Source organism: Papio anubis, chromosome 2, assembly GCF_008728515.1.
Source record: "Papio anubis isolate 15944 chromosome 2, Panubis1.0, whole genome shotgun sequence".
NCBI classification, from domain to species: domain Eukaryota; kingdom Metazoa; phylum Chordata; class Mammalia; order Primates; family Cercopithecidae; genus Papio; species Papio anubis.
In genome coordinates, this window is record NC_044977.1 from 39,656,925 (window position 1) to 39,675,127 (window position 18,203).

General features: G+C 40.6%; 2 protein-coding genes across 14 annotated transcripts in view; one reads left to right on the forward strand and one right to left on the reverse strand.

The window, feature by feature from the left end:
* Positions 1 to 2,238, forward strand: part of NR1I2 (nuclear receptor subfamily 1 group I member 2) — a 36,820-nt gene extending 34,582 nt beyond the window's left edge. For both annotated transcript variants that reach the window (XM_009200057.4, XM_003893978.5), the window contains exon 9: positions 835 to 2,238. In XM_009200057.4, the coding sequence (XP_009198321.1) occupies positions 835 to 979 (145 nt within the window). In that variant the 3' untranslated portion in view covers positions 980 to 2,238. The remainder of the gene's footprint in view (positions 1 to 834) is intronic.
* A 2,672-nt stretch (positions 2,239 to 4,910) lies between these two features.
* GSK3B (glycogen synthase kinase 3 beta) overlaps positions 4,911 to 18,203 on the reverse strand; it is a 262,572-nt gene continuing 249,279 nt past the window's right edge. For 11 of the 12 annotated variants that reach the window (XR_004181673.1, XR_004181670.1, XR_004181669.1 and 8 more), the window contains one exon: positions 4,911 to 10,465. Coding sequence is in view for 8 of the 12 variants with exons in the window: in XM_031662257.1 (XP_031518117.1) it covers positions 10,398 to 10,465 (68 nt within the window). In the remaining 4 variants the exon portion in view is untranslated. Of the gene's footprint in view, positions 10,466 to 15,230; positions 15,274 to 18,203 lie in introns of all 12 variants that reach the window. The other variant, XM_021933103.2, reaches the window with a different exon arrangement.

Genomic DNA, 18,203 nt, shown 5'->3' on the forward strand with positions numbered 1-18,203 from the left:
GCACAGCTTGCTTTTTGGCTTGGCATCCTTTGCTCAACCCTTCCTTGTATGGAGGCAGGAGGCTGGAAGTGCCAGCTTTCTTTTCCATCGTGGGGATACTGAGGCATATGGTACATCTCAGATACTGGATCCAAAGCTAGTTCCAGGAAGGGATTCCAGCCTGCAGCCCCTAACCTCCACAACGACTCTGCTCAGTCCTGGCCCCTGGACATTAATGAAGGCAGTGACACCCATACCCCCAAACTGGTAGCTGCAATATCTGGATTTTCCCACGGAGGTCTCTGTGTACAAAGATGCAACTCCCGCAGCCAGGTGTCGTGGCTCACACCTATAATCCCAGCACTTTGGGAGGTCAAGACAGGAGGATCCCTTGGAGCCAGGAGTTCAAAGCCAGTCTGGGCAACATAGCCAGACTCCAACTCTAGAAAAAATTTAAAAAATTAGCCAGGTATGGTGGCACGTGCTCTAGTCCTAGCTACCCAGCAGGCTGAGGCTGGAGGTCTCCTGAGTCCAGGAGTTTGTCACTGCAGTGAGACCATGATCGTGCCACTACACTCTAGCCTGGGTGACAGAACAAGATCCTGTCTCTTTCAAGAAAAAAAAAGACACAACTCCCATGGATAGGGTGGGAGTGGGGAGAGTACTGGGCAGGCTGTTCTGCCTTTCTCATCCACAGCGTGAAAGAGAAGCTTACGGAATTCAGCCAAGCCTTGCCTCTTGGCTGACCTGAAATGTCCAGAGATTATGCTTTTGCAGCCTCAGAGCAGCCCCAAGGCTTGCGGGCCAGGGAAAGGGCGGGCTGCACCCCTAACCTTTTCTCTGGCTGACACGCAGGTTCCTGTTCCTGAAGATCATGGCTATGCTCACCGAGCTCCGCAGCATCAACGCCCAGCACACCCAGCGGCTGCTGCGCATCCAGGACATACACCCCTTTGCTACGCCCCTCATGCAGGAGTTGTTCGGCATCACGGGTAGCTGAGTGGCTGCCCTTGGGTGACGCCTCCAAGGGGCAGCCAGACCCAGAGCCCTCTGAGCTGCCACTCCTGGGCCAAGACAGATGGATGCTGCCAAAAGCCGACAATGCCCTGCTGAGCCTGTCTTCCCAGGGAACTCCTGCGAAGACAGCTGGCTAGCATTCCTCAGGAAGGACATGGGTGCCCCCCACCCCCAGCTCAGTCTAGGGAGTGAAGCTGTGGACCCTTATGTGGAGAGTACACTGACCTGTAGGTCAGGACCATCAGAGAGGCAAGGCTGCCCTTTCCTTTTAAAAGGCCCTGTGGTCTGCGGAGAAATCCCTCAGATCCCACTAAAGTGTCAAGGTGTGGAAGGGGAGACCAGGGCTGGGCCATCTGGGGTCTATGCCCACATACCACGTTTGTTCGCTTCTGGAGTCTTTTCATTGCTACCTCTAATAGTCCTGTCTCCCACTTCCCACTCATTCCCCTCCTCTTCCGAGCTGCTTTGTGGGCTCCAGGCCTGTACTCATCGGCAGGCGCATGAGTATCTGTGGGAGTCCTCTAGAGAGAAGCGAAGCCAGGAGGCCTGCACAAATGTCAGAAGCTTGGCATGACCTCATTCTGGCCACATCATTCTGTGTCTCTGCATTGAACACATTTTTAAGCACTGACAATAGGTAGCCTGCTGTGGGTTACACAGCGTTGACTCAGATATAGATCCTGAGGTCACAGAATTTATAGTAAAAAAAACAAACAGAAACACGAACAATTTGGATCAAAAGGAGAAATGATAAGTGACAAAAGCAGCACAAAGAATTTCCTTGTGTGGATGCTGAGCTGTGATGGTGGGCACCGGGTACCCAAGTGAAGGTTCCTGAGGACATGAGTCTGTGGGAGCAAGGGCATAAACTGCAGCTATGGGTGTGTGTGTGTGATCTAGCGTAGGTAGGTCTGTCCCCATCTGATGGGGCCGGGGTTTGTTCCTGAGGCTGGAGTGCTGGCTATGCTCTGTGACAAGGCTACGCTGACGATCAGTTAAACACACCAGAGAAGAACCACTTACGTGCACCTTATATTTCTGTGTACACATCTATTCTCAAAGCGAAAGGGTATGAAAGTGCCTGCCTTGTTTATAGCCACTTGTGAGTAAAAATTTTTTTGCATTTTCACAAATTACACTTGATATAAGGCATTCCACACCTAAGAACTAGTTTTGGGAAATGTAGTCCTGGGTTTAATGTCAAACCAAGGCAAGAGAAATTAAATAATGAACTTTTGGCTAGAGGGGTAAACTTTTTTTGGCCCTTTTCTGGGGAAAATAATGTGGGGGTGTGGAAATAGAAATACACACAAACATACATATTTTTACTACTTATTTTATTATTGTCCTTCATAAATCTGAAGACTCTGGCGTAACATAAAAATGGTGCAGCACACCAACATGGCACATGTATACATATGTAACAAACCTGCACGTTGTGCACATGTACCCTAGAACTTAAGGTATAATAGAAAAAAATTTATACAACTGTTGTTAAAAACAAAAGAACATAAAAATGAATTATTTAACTTGGCTTACTTATAAAATGATTATTCTGTATAAAAGTTTAACATATGTGCATACCATAGTTAAAAATGTAGGCCAGGCATGGTGGCTCACGCCTGTAATCCCAGCACTTTGGGAGGCCAAGGCTGGCGGATCACAAGGTCAGGGATCAAGACCATCTTGGCTAACACAGTGAAACCCCATTTCTACTAAAAATACAAAAAATTAGCTGGGCGTGGTGGTGGGCACGTGTAGTTCCAGCTACTTGGGAGGCCGTGGCAGGAGAATCGCTTGAACAAGAGGGGTGGAGGTTGCAGTGAGCCGAGACCGTGCCACTGCACTCCAGCCTGGGTGACAGAGCAAGACTCTGTCTCAAAAAAAAAAAAAAAAAAAAAAAAAAGAGAAAGAAAGAAAAAAAATGTAGGAATTGAGTTAATTTTAAACGTCTAATATTCCATTCAAATGAAACTTCACAGTAACTGAATTTTAAAGAACAGATAATTACTTAGCTTTTGACATGTTACAAGAAGCAGGCCAAACTTTGAGGACATGGTAAATCATCAGTAATATAAATCAAAGCAAGTAAACATATTCTGTCATCCCTCTGACTTTACCAGACTTTTCTGCATTAAGGAGATATAGGGCGCACTTATTTTTAGAAAAGATACTGAGGGGAAAAAAGAGCTTCTCTTTCCAAACTCAGTGAATACAGCTTTTGCTCCCAGGAATTTTGTTTAATTATGAATCCATTTGTAATTAGAAATACAAATTTCTAATTTGGAAACATAGATTTCATTCCAGTGTATTCATAAATCATATGCATCTCCCTTTCCTTACTGAAACAATTCGAGTGCTATTTGTTCAAGAGCCTGAAACTGTTGTTAGCTGTAGGACAGGGTAAGGCAAGGTTAAGATGGAATGGAGGACAAATTTCCATCTCCCAGTCTTGATTTAAAAACTCCAGGGCAGTTCCCCAAACACTGAATTGATATATAGATTTATATAGATTATAAAAACTAAGCGTATTTCAAGAGTAAGGAAAGATTCAATGTTAGATGCACTGAGGAGTTCACACAAGGGACTTCCTTTCAGTAGTTTTGTGGATCACAAGTTTATGGGACTAGGAGCCAGATTGTAACTTTCCTACTCCAACATTTGGGTTTCTTCTTTACTCCCTTCCCTGAATTTTTGAGTACGCAGAACGAAGCATCAGTTTTTAGGCATCCCTGTGACCACTTTTTTTTTCTAGGTCAGTGAGGAGAGGATGGAGTCAGTCTCCGAAGCTCAGGACAAAAGACCAAAGCAAGCTACTGCATACCATCTGCCCCCTCATTAGTCAGGGCCACTCAACAGCCTCTCTCTACCTGGCCCTGAACTTTGTCTAATTAAGTCTTGATATTGATGACAAATCTGTGGAGGAGGGCCAGAGTGGCCACTCCCTTCTGGAGAAAGAGGATGTAAGGAGAAACATCCATATGATTATCCATCCCTTCCTAACTCCTAACTTGTAGGCCTCATTATGCCATCTTCCACGGCAGCTTGGTTTTTCCTGGTAGCTTTCCCTTTATGTCCCTCAGCTCTCCTAAATCCGATGGTGGTGATGAGTGAAATATACCTACACTTGAGAAATGTGTGACCCTCCCAACACTTTTGTTCACTTCCTTTCACAAACTTCTCAACGACAGGGATCTAAAACCTGATCTCTCCTTTCCTCACCACCTTCCTAGAACACATTTCAAAATGATATCTACCGGCTGGGCATGGTGGCTCATGCCTGTAACCCCAGCACTTTGGGAGGCTGAGGCAGGCAGATCACTTGAGGTCAGGAGTTCAAGACCAGCCTGGCCAACAAAGTGAAACCCTGTCTCTACCAAAAATGCAAAAATCATCTGGGCATGGTGGTGTGTGCCTGTAGTCTCAGCTAGTAGGGAGGCCGAGGTAGGAGAATCACTTGAACTAGGGAGGTGGAGGTTGCAGTGAGTCGAGGTCGTGCCACTGCACTCCAGCCTAGGCAACAGAGAAAGACTCTGTCTCAAAACAAAACAAAACAAAAACAAAATTACATCCACCATCACTGCTCTCCTGAAATAGGATCCCAAAGGACTGTTTGTGGTCAGTACTTCTTGGAAAGACTTAAAAACGAAAAAGGCAGTCTTCCAGGATTCTAAATTGAAAGGGTCTTGCAGGACACTAACACAATGTTTAACTCAATCCCAGAACCTATACAAGACAGACACCCAAATGCACTTCAGTGCCAGCAGGAGGCCCATTGAACAAGTAACATCTTTTTTCACTAATCCAATCCTCCCGTCGCCTCTACTGGTTAAATGTGTTTAACTGTGTTACAAATGTTAGTGGAATTAGCCAACCCCAACACCACAGTAAATAAATAAGAGGACCACACTTTATCGAATATAAATTTGTTTTTATTGAAGCAGCAGTCACATGACCTTATATCTAGCCTTTAGATTAGGCCTGACAGAGTGAGCCAGCCCTAAAAAAATGATGTTTCTTTTTGCACTAAGAGACATAACATGTTTACATACATCATCCAGTATTGGAAATGAGCAGACTCAAACACAACATGTGTTGGTTACCTGGGAGGTACAGCCCCACTGTTTGTGGTGTCCATATATTTTACAGAGACTCCCAAAGACCATTACTAATAGGATGAAAGTTAAAAGAAAATACAGCCACACCAAATCATGAACACAGTAATCAAAGACAGCAGCTTATACACATTTAAAAACTGTCCCTTTCAGAGTTGTTTCCTTTCTTTTCTAAGCAGTGTCTGCAAAGCTTCCTCTACATCAAATCCAAAGGTTTCCAAGATGGAAGCTGCACCTCTTGGGGCTACACAATGGAATAAAATCATTGGAAAGAACAAGAAGTGGTATTCATATCTTGTTTTTCATAACAAAGATTAATGTTTCCCTAATTAGAGGAACGGAAATGGTGATGTGACTACATATTGCAGTGGCAAAATAGTAGGGTGAAGAATGAGGGTTGGGTACTGAAATAAAGACCACACACTTGGGAATTTTAATTTCATTTCCAGGCTAACCTACTTTTTATTTAATGCAAATTACAGTACCAGTTAACTATTTCCAAACCAAGTCACATAGAACAAAATGTATTTACAAGGGAATGGGGAAAGGGAAAAAAAACATTGAGCATACTTTTCACAAAAAAGTTTATATTTAAAATGAAAAAAAAAATCAGTCACAGAGGCATTCAAGTAGTAATAATGTTATACAGATTTTGCTTTTCCTTTATATCAAGACAGATTTGCACAAGTGTTTGCAATAGTTTGTATACAACCCACAGTCCTTTATATATATATATATATATATAATAAATTTTGTTTTTTAGGTTTGTTTTTAAGATGGAAGTGGTCACGCTAATTGGTATGTGTACAGGCCCAAGTGATCCATCGGCAACACATTTATAAATGCAAATTTTACAGGCAAGCAGATTTTCATACATCTATCTGTATCTGCCTGTAGACAGATATAGTAAGGAAAAAAAACTTTAAAATTAACACAAGGAAGTCTACTTTGTCAAGCTAACCCCTTATGTACTGGTTGTCATTTTGCTTTTATTGTGGAGGTGCAAAACGGAGCAACAAACTTGAATAAAACGGCATAACCCTTGTGAAAATAATCCAAACCCCAGGGATTACTTTCAAAGCCTCTCAAAGGTAGATCTCAGTCTGGGACTCTACTGTGCTTCTAGTTGTCTCTTTTATTTTCAGTGGCTCAGGTTTCCACCAGAAAAGACAGATTTTATTGTAAAGCATACCTACTTTTCTATACAGGGGAGGAAAGTGTTTGGCTCTGTGATTAGATGATCACTAACATGAACAGTAGGAATCAGATATAATTTCAGTTGAAAACAAAGAAAACCCCCCAAATGTCTGGGGATCTGGCATTGGCCAAACTTCCTTTGGAAGATTCCAAAGTTAAATCCTTTAAAAAGGAAGGGAAAAATAGATGAAATGCCAGTGTCTTTATATCCACAGGGATAGAGAATATAATAGTCCTCTCAGAAACCTTTGCATTGGTGCAGACAAGATGACTGGTTAGGCATACTTTGTTAAAACATAAACCAAAAATGTGTGTCTAAAAATTAAGAGGACTTAAAAAAAAAATGACGCAGCATGTCATCGGAAAGAAGGTGCAGTCTTCTGCCTTGCTGGAATGAATACACGATGTTTCAAAAATAGTAACCTTTGGTTTGGTAGTTTTTTCTTCTATTCAAGACATTGTATATGGAGTACTTTGAGGCAAAACACTCTATTTTTCTTTCAAAAAAGGCCTTCGTGTTGGGCACACAGTAAGAATTAAACTGATTGTTTGGAAAGAAATTAAAATGATATTTCATTGAACAAGGGTAGAGATGGCGGGAGGGAGGAAATGGGCTAGGAGTTCCCTTGTTAAAACAACAGTCCTCTATTGGCACGGTGGCACTCCGTGCAGTAACTGCTAGTAATTGCACTATAGCATTTTAGACCACTGACGTATCAAAACCTGATACTATTAAGAAACTTCGATTTATAAAAAACCAATTCTCTCTCACTCTCTCATTTGGGAGGGAAGTAGATAAAAGAGGAGAGAGAGAGAGCATGGAAGGCTCCCAGAATCTGCTGTTTTTAAGACCCATGGTTAGGGCTTGTGGAAGAGACGAGCAAAATCTAATCTATTCGATATCCTCCAGCTCTAGGGCTCCCTGGTGCTACACTAAGTCCCTGAATGGACTAAGTATGAAATGAAACCGGTCACTGCTACTGAGGAGGAAACAGACATTCAGAACCAAAACAAAGGCAGGGCTTGAACGAAATGAGATTACGAATATGGTTTCCTCTTCCCACTCCTGAGTATGGTATCACTGAAACTTAACTGTGGAAGGGGCAAAGATACTGTTATGAGTGAGTTATTATTTCAAAGGGAAAGGGGGTGGACAGGGAGACATGGATACAGGAAACCAATTAAAATTTAAAAAGGAACAAATTAAAAAAAAAAAAAAAAACAAACACATGGAAGCGAAGGCACTCCAAACTATATAGATACACTATACATTGCTAGAGTTATTGTTACAATAATACAGGCCGGTACCTACTGTACAGAGTTAAAACTATATGGCTTTAAAAAGCTCGTCTACATTTTGTCTGATTATTAAACAGAATCACTGCCCTGAACAGTAACTTTTTGCTCATTAATAACAGTTCCTGGGTCCACATATTTACATACAAAACAATAAAACTTAAATTTAAAAACATAGAAAGAAAATATAATGTACAAGCTTGAATTTGGTGAGGAGCTTTTTATTATTATTATTATTATATACAAAAAGATATTCAGAGACCTGGATCTCACTTGTATAAAAGAGTTCTGTGATCCCACCATGATCCTTGAGAAAGAAAAATCACACATCTCAGCCCACACACACACACACACACACACACACGCACGCGCACATGCACACACAATGAAATGAGAGAAAAGCGTGACTTTTCTCTCTTCTTTTACCCCAGTTGTGGGGGGCAACCTGTTTCCTAAAATAAGCACTGACTTTTGTGGACTCTGGCAAGTATACCACGTCCAGAGCAATGTCTGTATCCAAACGCTTGCTGGGCAGTTGGATCTGAACGCAGGTCCATTTCTCTATCACAGACCTGCATTTTCAGATTCTTTATAAATTCTGTCTGAAAATGGTCTATCAAAGCCATTACCTTTAAGGAGTTATGCTGCCAAATACTCTGATTTCAGGCTTCTTTCAAATCTTAGCTTTCAGAAGCACTTTATAAAACATAAAATACAATTTGTTTGATTTGGTTTGACTGAGCATGTTTCCTTTCTCATGAACTCTGATATATCCAGAGGTTTGTGAAACCCCTTTTGTGGCCCAAGACCTCAGCTAAACAGCCAGTGAAAACCAAGATGGCTCACAGTTGTCTTTCTGGGTACTGGTTCACTTCAGCAGGCAGGACAACTCTCTTGGAGAGTCACACACACAGTTAAGGAGCAGGACAGGGTGCTAGGGCCTGCAGGAGGGCTGCCAACAGACTCCATTTCCGAACCCTCTGGAGGACAAGACCCATAACATGACCTAAGGTGGCAATGAGGAGGGTGAGGGCAAGTTACACACAAGCAAGGGCTCAGCTCTGCAGCCCTACGGTTACCAGCTAACCTTGGAAGGCATGTGGGGAAGGAGCGGGTAGGAGGGAAAGGCGGCCATCACTCAAGTGATCTTTAAATGTGAAGTACAACTGATTGTGCCTTAAAGATTCTAGGTCAAGTAATGGCCCATAAGCACCAAGGTGACTAAAGTTCATTTTAGAGTATATAAGGCCCACATAGATGCCAACCTTAAAAGTATAAAACAAACTAGTCATGAAAATCTATTTCCTCACGGCAAACATAGTCCTTCAATCCTCCTTGCATTCCAAGGAATATTGCTTTTTCTTCAAAAAGAGAGACTGATTCTTACACCATTCACTGATACACAAAGAAAACAGACACAAAAACTCTTAACTGGGTGTGAGGGAAACATTCTTCTCATGCTTCAATCAGTCAATTTTGATACTGTAGACAAAAAAAAGGCAGTATTGAATATATGTATATATAATGTATATACACACATTTATATCATCACTTTCCTATAAAGTCAGCAGGTATAAGTGACTATCATTCTGATGTATAGTTTTTAATATTCCTACCATCTGACATGCATCAATAAATAAATGTAAAAAGCATGAGGTTAAAAAACAAATACAGATTCTAGATTTGGATTTAAAATTAGAACTATGTGTAGAATGTGGCTATTTCTGCAAGCTCGATTTTCAATTAAAAAATATGAAAAATAAACCAGTAGACGACTGTTACAGTTCACATTATTTAACTACAATGTCCTCTCAAGTGTATCTTTCCAAGGGAAGTAATTTTAGAAAAAAATCTGGACAAACTTATTCACAGTGGTGAGATGTATTCCTGGCCTGTCCCCTTCCTCTGGGCTCGTCAGTCTTTGACCTCAGCAGCTAGCTCAGCCTGCTCAACACCCCTTCCATCTCCTCCCAGGTCACTAGTTTGAAACTGTGCTAAGATTTGCAAAGAACTTTGGTCAGGCAAACAAAGAGCCACCTGTAGAGCATGTGTGCCTGAGTCTTGCTTGCTGCTTCCCCTCTGGCAGCCTCCTGTACAAGCCTCTACATCACTAGCGCTGACTGAGAGCAAAACAAAACCTTAACAAATCTACTAAGAATCTTCCCTGTAGAGTTCCAAACTTTACTGACCTCCCTGGGTTACGAATGATACACATTTCTTTGTCTGCCACACCTGCCACCAACATGCCAAAGGCAAGTCTATAAATACCCGAAGATATGGATTAATTTTACAAGTGACATTTAAGTCCCCGTTGAGTTATACCTGCTAAGCTCCCAACCAATTTCAAGCTGTGCACTATACCAAAGTCTGGCACTAGACTTTAAAAGAAAACAAAGTTCAAAAAAAACCCATCAGCACAGAACAAAGTTTTCTTCTTTTGTGGAAGGGGCATGAGGCAGGACTCCTGTTTTTAAAGTATACAACAGCAGACTTTTAATAAAAAAAGATTGTCGTGGGAGAGAGATTGTGTGTTCTAGTGCTCCGCTTTCCCCCTCCCCACAGCCCCTCCCACCCTCTGGATCTCCCTCAAAGTGAGAATACAATGAAATTGGTTTGTATTTATAGATATTTTACAAGGTTAAATAAGAACAACAATAATAATAAAAAAATTGAACACTAAAATGAACAGGTTTTTTTTCTCTTTTTAATATTCTTTCCAAACGTGACCAGTGTTGCTGAGTGACACTCAAGTAACTGGTGGTTTTTCCTGTGCAGCTGGCTGCTCGGGACCGTTCAGGTGGAGTTGGAAGCTGATGCGGAAGCAGCATTATTGGTCTGTCCACGGTCTCCAGTATTAGCATCTGCAAGTCAAAAAGTCCCAAAAGAGAGCATGAGCAATGCTACAACAGCGAAAGAGAACAAGTACACTGTTTCAACTGCAGGCTGTGAATTGTATGGCCTTCCAAGCTGTTATTTGGAAGGTTGTTTTAAATAAGGCCAACACTATGAACTCTGAATTTCTCTTTTATTGGATTTAAGTTCATGCCTCACCATGGTCCTGGTACAGGGAAAACAGTGTCTTTGAATAAGTTACAGACTCAGGGAGCCAGAGACCATTTCAGTCAAAGCTCTTGCTACAGCTGGGATCAGCTGTATATGAACACTCAGCTGGAGTCTAGCTCACTTGAAAATAAATGAACAGTGCACAGCTGGGAAAACTTGCTAAAAATTCTGAACCATGTTACATCTGCTTAAGTGAGTAAATGGGTGGAGGCAATGAAAGTAACGTGGGTCAGTGTTGATAGGCAGAACAGTCCTTCTTCATTATTCATAGAGATGGAAGATAGACAACCAGCAAAAAAGAAACAGCAAGTGCAGTACCAATTCACTCAGTCAATTTAATAAAGCATCTTGTATCAACAGATGAATGGATAAAAGAAAATGTGGTATATACACACAATGGAGTAATATGTAGCTGTAAGACAGAATGATGGGAGGCTGAGTGGGAGGGCTGCTTGAGTCAAAGAGATTGAGGATGCAAGTGAGCCAAGACCACCTGGGTGACACAATAAGATACTGTCTAAAAAAAAAAAGAAAAGAAAAGAAAAAAGAAAAAGAATGAGATCCTGCCATTTGCAACAACATGGATGGAACTGGAAGTCATTATGTGAAGCGAAACAAGCCAGACAGAGAAAGACAAACTTTGCATGTTCTCGCTGATTTGTAGGAGCTAAAATTTAAAACAATTGAACTCATGGAGATAGAGAGAAGGATGATTACCACAGGCTGGGAAGGGTAGCGAGGGTGGGGGAAGTGGGGATGGTTAATGGGTACAAAAAAAAAAGAAATAATGAGTAAGACCTAGTATTTGCTAGCAAAACAGGGTGACTATAGTAAAAAAAAAAAAAAAAATTAACTGTACATTTAAAAATAACTAAAGGTATGACTGGTTTGAAACATAAAGGATAAATGCTTGAGGTGATGAATATCCCATTTATCCTGATATGATTATCACACATTGCATGTCTATATCAAAATATCTCAGGTAACCCATAAATATATACACCTACTATGTCCCCACAAAAATTAAAAATTAAAAAAAGGAAAGCATCTTGTAGTCAAATCCTGACTTAGAACTTACTTAGAGCTTACTTTGCCCTAATCTTTTAGAAATACGTACAACTCTACAACCATGGTCTCCTTCCCCCTTTTAAGGACTATTATTATTTCACAGCATCCATTAACATTTAAGTGGGCATCTAACTGTGTCCAAATTGGTTTAGTAGACTGCTGTTTTAGTGGCTATCAAGTTGCATCCTTGTCATCTCACTTAATGACTGGGAAAGTACTGCTAGCCAAATTTTTTCCCAGAAGATTTCACACTAAGCCCTGAGCAAGAGAAGTGGCTTGACTGGGACGGGCAACTTTGAAAAGCCATCTCTCTAGAAGCCATAATGCCATCAAGGTTGGTGACACCAAAAGGCAGACTCAGAAGTTTTTTGTCTCTCTAGGACTGAAGGGATTTGTGGATCTACCATGTGCTATGGTGAGCAGAATAACCAATGTCATGGTTGAATGTTAACATTTGGTCCTGGATCTTTCTACTTTGAATTTCTGAATTAGAGGGAGACACAAAAGACCCAAGGACACATAGGGAACTCTATGATGGATTAGCTGTTCAGTTTCTCATTTCTAAAGCCAATCTATAAAAATTATACTTCCTAATTTCCTGATAATCTGCCCTTATATACATTTAGCACAGCCTTTGCGGAAGGAATGCGAATATCTCTTAATGTGAATGATTAGGTTTAATTCATTTAATTTCCTTCAAAATAGCTAAAGCTGCTTCTAATCTCGTTATCATGTACACAAGTGAAGATATTATGGCATCGGAATCCACACATTAGGTTCATATAGCCCATGGCATGGGGTTATATTAATTTATCGGTATGGCAAATGAACAGGTGGCAGGAAAGGGTACATGACATAGAACCGACTCTCCAAAGCCAGGATGACCACCTTTTCTAATAATCACTGAGGAACTATGCTAACACTTCATTCGTACCTCCTGACCTTCCTTAGGTTTGCCCTGTTTAAAGGAAGTTTTACCCTCAATGATCATCCACATTCTGCGCATCAATAACCTAACATCAATTCCTGTCTAGACCACAGATTCCTCCAAGCCTTTCTCAGATAAAAATGTTCATTTTCATGATTCAGGCACAGGCTGCATTAAAAAAAAAATCCAGAGAAAACCTGGAACACCACAAACCCATGCTTATTGCATCGTGTCACATGCTCTGATGACACTCAGAACCTATGCATGACCATCATCAAACAGCATTTCCTTCTCATTTTCAGTATGGGAAGATAACAGGTAGAACTGTCATTCTGGTCTTCCCCAGGACTTAAGAAAGGCACTGATCATCAGAAATTTATCTATCTGTTTGACCACTACATCAGCACCCATGCCAACATGGAGAGCAGCTCTGGCCACGGCACCCATTAACTACACTGGCTGACATCAGCCAGGGCTGACTTCAGTTTTACCTCATCTACATGGCCACCAGCCCATTTATGTTAATGGGCTCTTTAGCAAAATCCTATTTGGCACCAATGTGCAGATGTCCTTTCACTGACTACAGTCTGTGAGCTTGTGACACTGCCAAAACCAGTCTCCTCTTTCTTGGATACATTCAGTGACTGCTTGCATGATCACAGTAAAAAGCACAAGCCTTTTTTTATTTTATTTTTATTTTATTTATTTTATTTTTATTCATTTATTTTTTTTTCAGACTCAGTCTGGCTGTGTCGCCCAGGCTGGAGTGCAGTGGCCAGATCTCAGCTCACTGCAAGCTCTGCCTCCCGGGTTTATGCCATTCTCCTGCCTCAGCCTCCCGAGTAGCTGGGACCACAGGCGCCCGCCACCTTGCCCGGCTAGTTTTTTGTATTTTTTAGTAGAGACGGGGTTTCACCGTGTTAGCCAGGATAGTCTCGATCTCCTGACCTCGTGATCCGCCCGTCTCGGCCTCCCAAAGTGCTGGGATTACAGGCTTGAGCCACCGCGCCCGGCCTAGCACAAGCCTTTTAAGTGAGCATAAAACCAGAAACAAATTCACTTTCTGAATAAAATTTGATGGACATCCATGCTCTTCAGATCTGTAATTACCTCATATTTTTCTCTTCAGTTATTTTCAAATCATTTAGTGAACATAATTTTAATGGCTAATTATTTTGATTATAAATATCCTTGATATCAAAAGTCACGGTCCTATAGACATTCTTCAAAAAAACTTGCGCCTGATGCAATGAGCTCCACTTAAAATCAAATCACACATGTCCTGCTGAGAAGAACAGAGTTCTCTTTTTCAGAGGAAGACAAAGTACAGAGAGGGAAAAAGTAAAACAAAAAAGGCAAAGTTCTATAAATTCGATACTCAATAGTAGGCTTAAAAGACCACCTAATTACTGACTGAATAAAGTTACATTTCATAATCTCTACAATCCCATCATAAAGATGGACTGGCCCCTTGGCCAAGAAAAGTAGGAGGAGCTGACCTCTTGGTGGCTAGGAAGAAACTAATTCAAGAACAATCAGGAAACAAGATAACACAGATTAACATCTTTTTAGAAATAAGAAACAAATCTTGGCACATGCTTATTTTGTTCCCACCATCATTCTGTAAATTTATTTTTACACAATGGAATCCGAATTAATGAGTTTTCTATTAAAAATGTTTGTTCATTTAAAATTTTGATAAATTGTCATTGGATTTAGTGTAATTTCTGTAACTTTTCTTCTCAAACATTTAAATAGTGACTCCATAACATAAAAACAATAAAGCTCATTTGCTTCTCCTTACATTCCCTTCCCATTACATATGCACTGGTAAAGTGATGCTAAATGGCATTATGGTTTAAAAGAGAGGCTAAGATCATTTTCATTATAAATGATCTGACTATAGATCATTAACCAACTCTACAGTCTCTTGTTTTCCACCAGAGATGCTCTTCTGAACTTCACACTGATATATCTTTCTTAAAACTAAACCAACTCTATAAACATTTATTGAGTATGAAGCCTACTTGTACAACTTAATAGCTGTGTGATTTTGGAACACATTATTTAATCTCTCTCTCCTTTCCTCACTGGTAAATGGTAGTGATACTACCCACCTAGGAAATTAGGCCTATGAAGTGCTTAGCATAGTATCTGGCATACAGCAATTGTTCAATAGATGGGAAGGTAAAAGGGACATCTAAAAACACATATATGTATAATCTAGTGTGACTGCAATAACCAACATCAATAAAGTAAATACTAACGACAGCATACTGCTGACCAATATGCCAGACACCACACTAAGTATTTTGTAGTCATGTCATTTAGCTCACACAGCAACCCTGAGAAATAGGTACAACTGTTACCTCCATTTTGCAAATAGCAGAAAGGAAGCACAAATAGATTAAGGAATGTGCCCAAGACCATGTAGCTAATAAGCAGGGGAGTGGAACACAGAGCACAAGGAAGGAGAATGATCCATATTATGGGCATTAGGGGGCAGCAGAAAAGATTTCCTAGCAAAAGAAGAAAAGAGATTAAGGTGACTTTCATTTAGAACTAACCTCAATAAAATCACTGTGATTTCTACAGGCACATTTCTATTATCTGTAAGAGACGTTACATTAAAAGAGAAGAGTGAGTTTGTGATAAGAAAATTTAACAGCACAGTTACTTTGTTTTCAGTATGGGGTGTACAGAGATATAAGTGCTCTGGAAACAACTACAGAGCTAACATTTCACTGACTTTGAAGCTTCCTATAAACCAACCCCCATTATCACCTGTCTAATGCTACTATGGAAAAACAAACAAGTAAACAAAAAAACTCCCCCAAACCAAGGATGGACTTCAGAGGAAACAGACAGAACAATCAGCTTTGTGGGGAAGGAAAGGAAGGTACAAAATCATCCTTACACACTGTGGTAGCTACTTTCCAAGATGACCCCAATGATTCATGCCTCTTGGTATCCATGCCTAATGCAGTCCATTCCCACACTGAATAGGACTGACCTGTGTAACTAATAGGATATTCCAGAAACAACGGTGTGTGACTTCCAAGGCTAGGACATAAAAGACACTGTGGCTTCCGCATTGCCTTCTTTCTTGGATTACTTAGTCTAGGGGAAGCCAGCTGCCATGATGTGAGATACTTAAGTAGCACTATGGAGAGGGCCACTTACTGAGTGACTGAGGCCTCCTGCATACAGCCAGCACACATTTGATAACCACATGAATGACAGCCACTGTGGAAGTATAGCCTCTGCCCCCAGGCAAGTCGTCGGATGACTGCATCCCTAGCTAATGTTCTGACTATGTCACGAGACTCTGACCCAGAACCACCTAGCTAGGCTGCTTCTAAATCCCTGACCCACAGAAACTATGTGAGACAATAAACGTTTACTCTTGTTTTAAATAGCTAAATGTTGGGGGGTAAACTAATATGCAGAAATAGGTAACAAATACATATGTCAAAGAACTTAAATGACATTTAGGGTTTGCATTCACAAGCCAATGAGGGAATCACTGACAAAGTCTCCCTACATAATTAGGTGTGCTTCTAAGAAACTGTACAAGACAAAAAAAAAGATTATATTAGATTTAAGTCTATTTTCCAGAATTGTTTTCTCAGGAATCAATTATTTTCTGAAAAATTCATGGCTCTATGGCTTTGTACCAGATACTGCAAAGCAAATTGGCACATGTATTAAAACCAATTTTATTCTGTGTGACATAAGACGTAAAACACAACTTAGGCAATCCCACAGTGAAGCCAAGGGTAGAACCCTTAAGTATCAGGTTCCCAAAAGAGTCCATAAGGCTGTGATTTTTGTCCTGGAGTAAATTTTCGTATGTAAAATTCCATATCTGGTATACATACATCTCTTTTTATAGGACAGGATCTACAGTGTTGTTTTTTTTTTTTTTTTTAAGATTCTCAAGAGATCTGTAAGAGTTGTTAGATAATGGAGTCATGGATTAATGGATCAACTGTCTCAATACTGAGGAAACTGCCCCACTCAAATGCTCAAGTCATAAACACAGAAGTTCTTGCCTTGATTCCTTGCTGTCTGCATCCCCCCACCCCCTGCCCACAAATGGTCCTGTCCATGCTCCCTGTCCCAAATGTGGTTGATCAAAGGTCCAAATGAGGAGCAGGAAGGAGAGTGAATGGAAGGTCTCCACTTACACCTATTGCCAAAGGATTTAAATGAAAAGAGAGTAAAAACAAGGAAATGGGTTGGGAGGAGAAGAGAGAAAATAAACATAGGAGACAGGATTCCAAAGGCTCTGCCACCATGAATCAGTATTCTAGATCTGTGTGTCCATAAAAATTTAATTCTTCTAATTTATTGAAATGCTCACTATCTGGCCCAGCAGCAATCACAGAAATGTTCTATTTATATTCTCTAATAGAGTAGTTGCTAACTACATAAGGCGATTTATTTAAATTTAAAGTAATTGACATTAAAGATTAAAATTCAGTTCCTTATTTGTTCTCAACACATTTCAAGTTCTCCAAAAGCTACAAAATTATTAAATATTTTATTATTTCTATTGCTGGCATATTAGTAAAATAACATATTTTAGATATATCCAATGAATCTTTTTGTGTTTTACATGCACTTTATAAGTACACTTGGAAACATTAGGTTTTTTATTTTTTTGGAGACAGGGTCTCACTCTGTCACCCAGGCTGGAGTGCAGTGGCGCAATCTCAGCTCACTGCAACCTCTGCCTCCTGGGTTCAAGGGGTTCTCCTGGCCTCGCAAGTAGCTGGGATTACAGGCACACACCACCATGCCTGGCTAATTTCTTTTTTTTTTTTGTATTTTTAGTAGAGATGGGGTTTCGCCATGTTGGCCAGGCTGGTCTCGAACTCCTGGCCTCAAGTGATCCGACTGCCTCGACCTCCCAAAGTGCTGGGATTACAGGTGTGAGTCACTGCACCCGGCCAGGTATATTTTTATTCCCTTATTTCCTTTACTATGCTCTTGCCCAACAACAATCTCTTCCAAGCACATTTTATGTGTTTCTGTTTATCAGGTGTCCTCTTTCTATAATAGTTAAAAATGTCTTATGACAGGTCAATCTCTCTAGAAGATAAAATTAACAGCCTGGGAGATATTATTTATACTGTGTACCTAACTCAGGATGTTCCTACTCAAGCTGTTCCAAGTGGAAATACTTCTACTGTAAAACTATGTCTTAGATGTTAGTGTTATTAACTGGCACATGAACAAACAAGATAATTACAGAGAATCAAAGTATACCCTAAACTTATATTTAATTTGAAATTATAATTTACACTCATGAAATCAAAGTACACCTGTAAGGAAAAGATATGGCACAGAACACTAAGGTAGACTTCAGTGATTATAAAAATAGAAGTAAAATTCGGATGCCTGTGAGTCAACCCATCCACCAGGATACCTAGAAGACCTGTCAATAAGACTGTTTACATTTGATCTGCTGGCAGCTGAGAGGTCTCAGTTCCCTGTGAGGTCTGGGGCAGGGCACATTTTATTTAAGAAGTTTG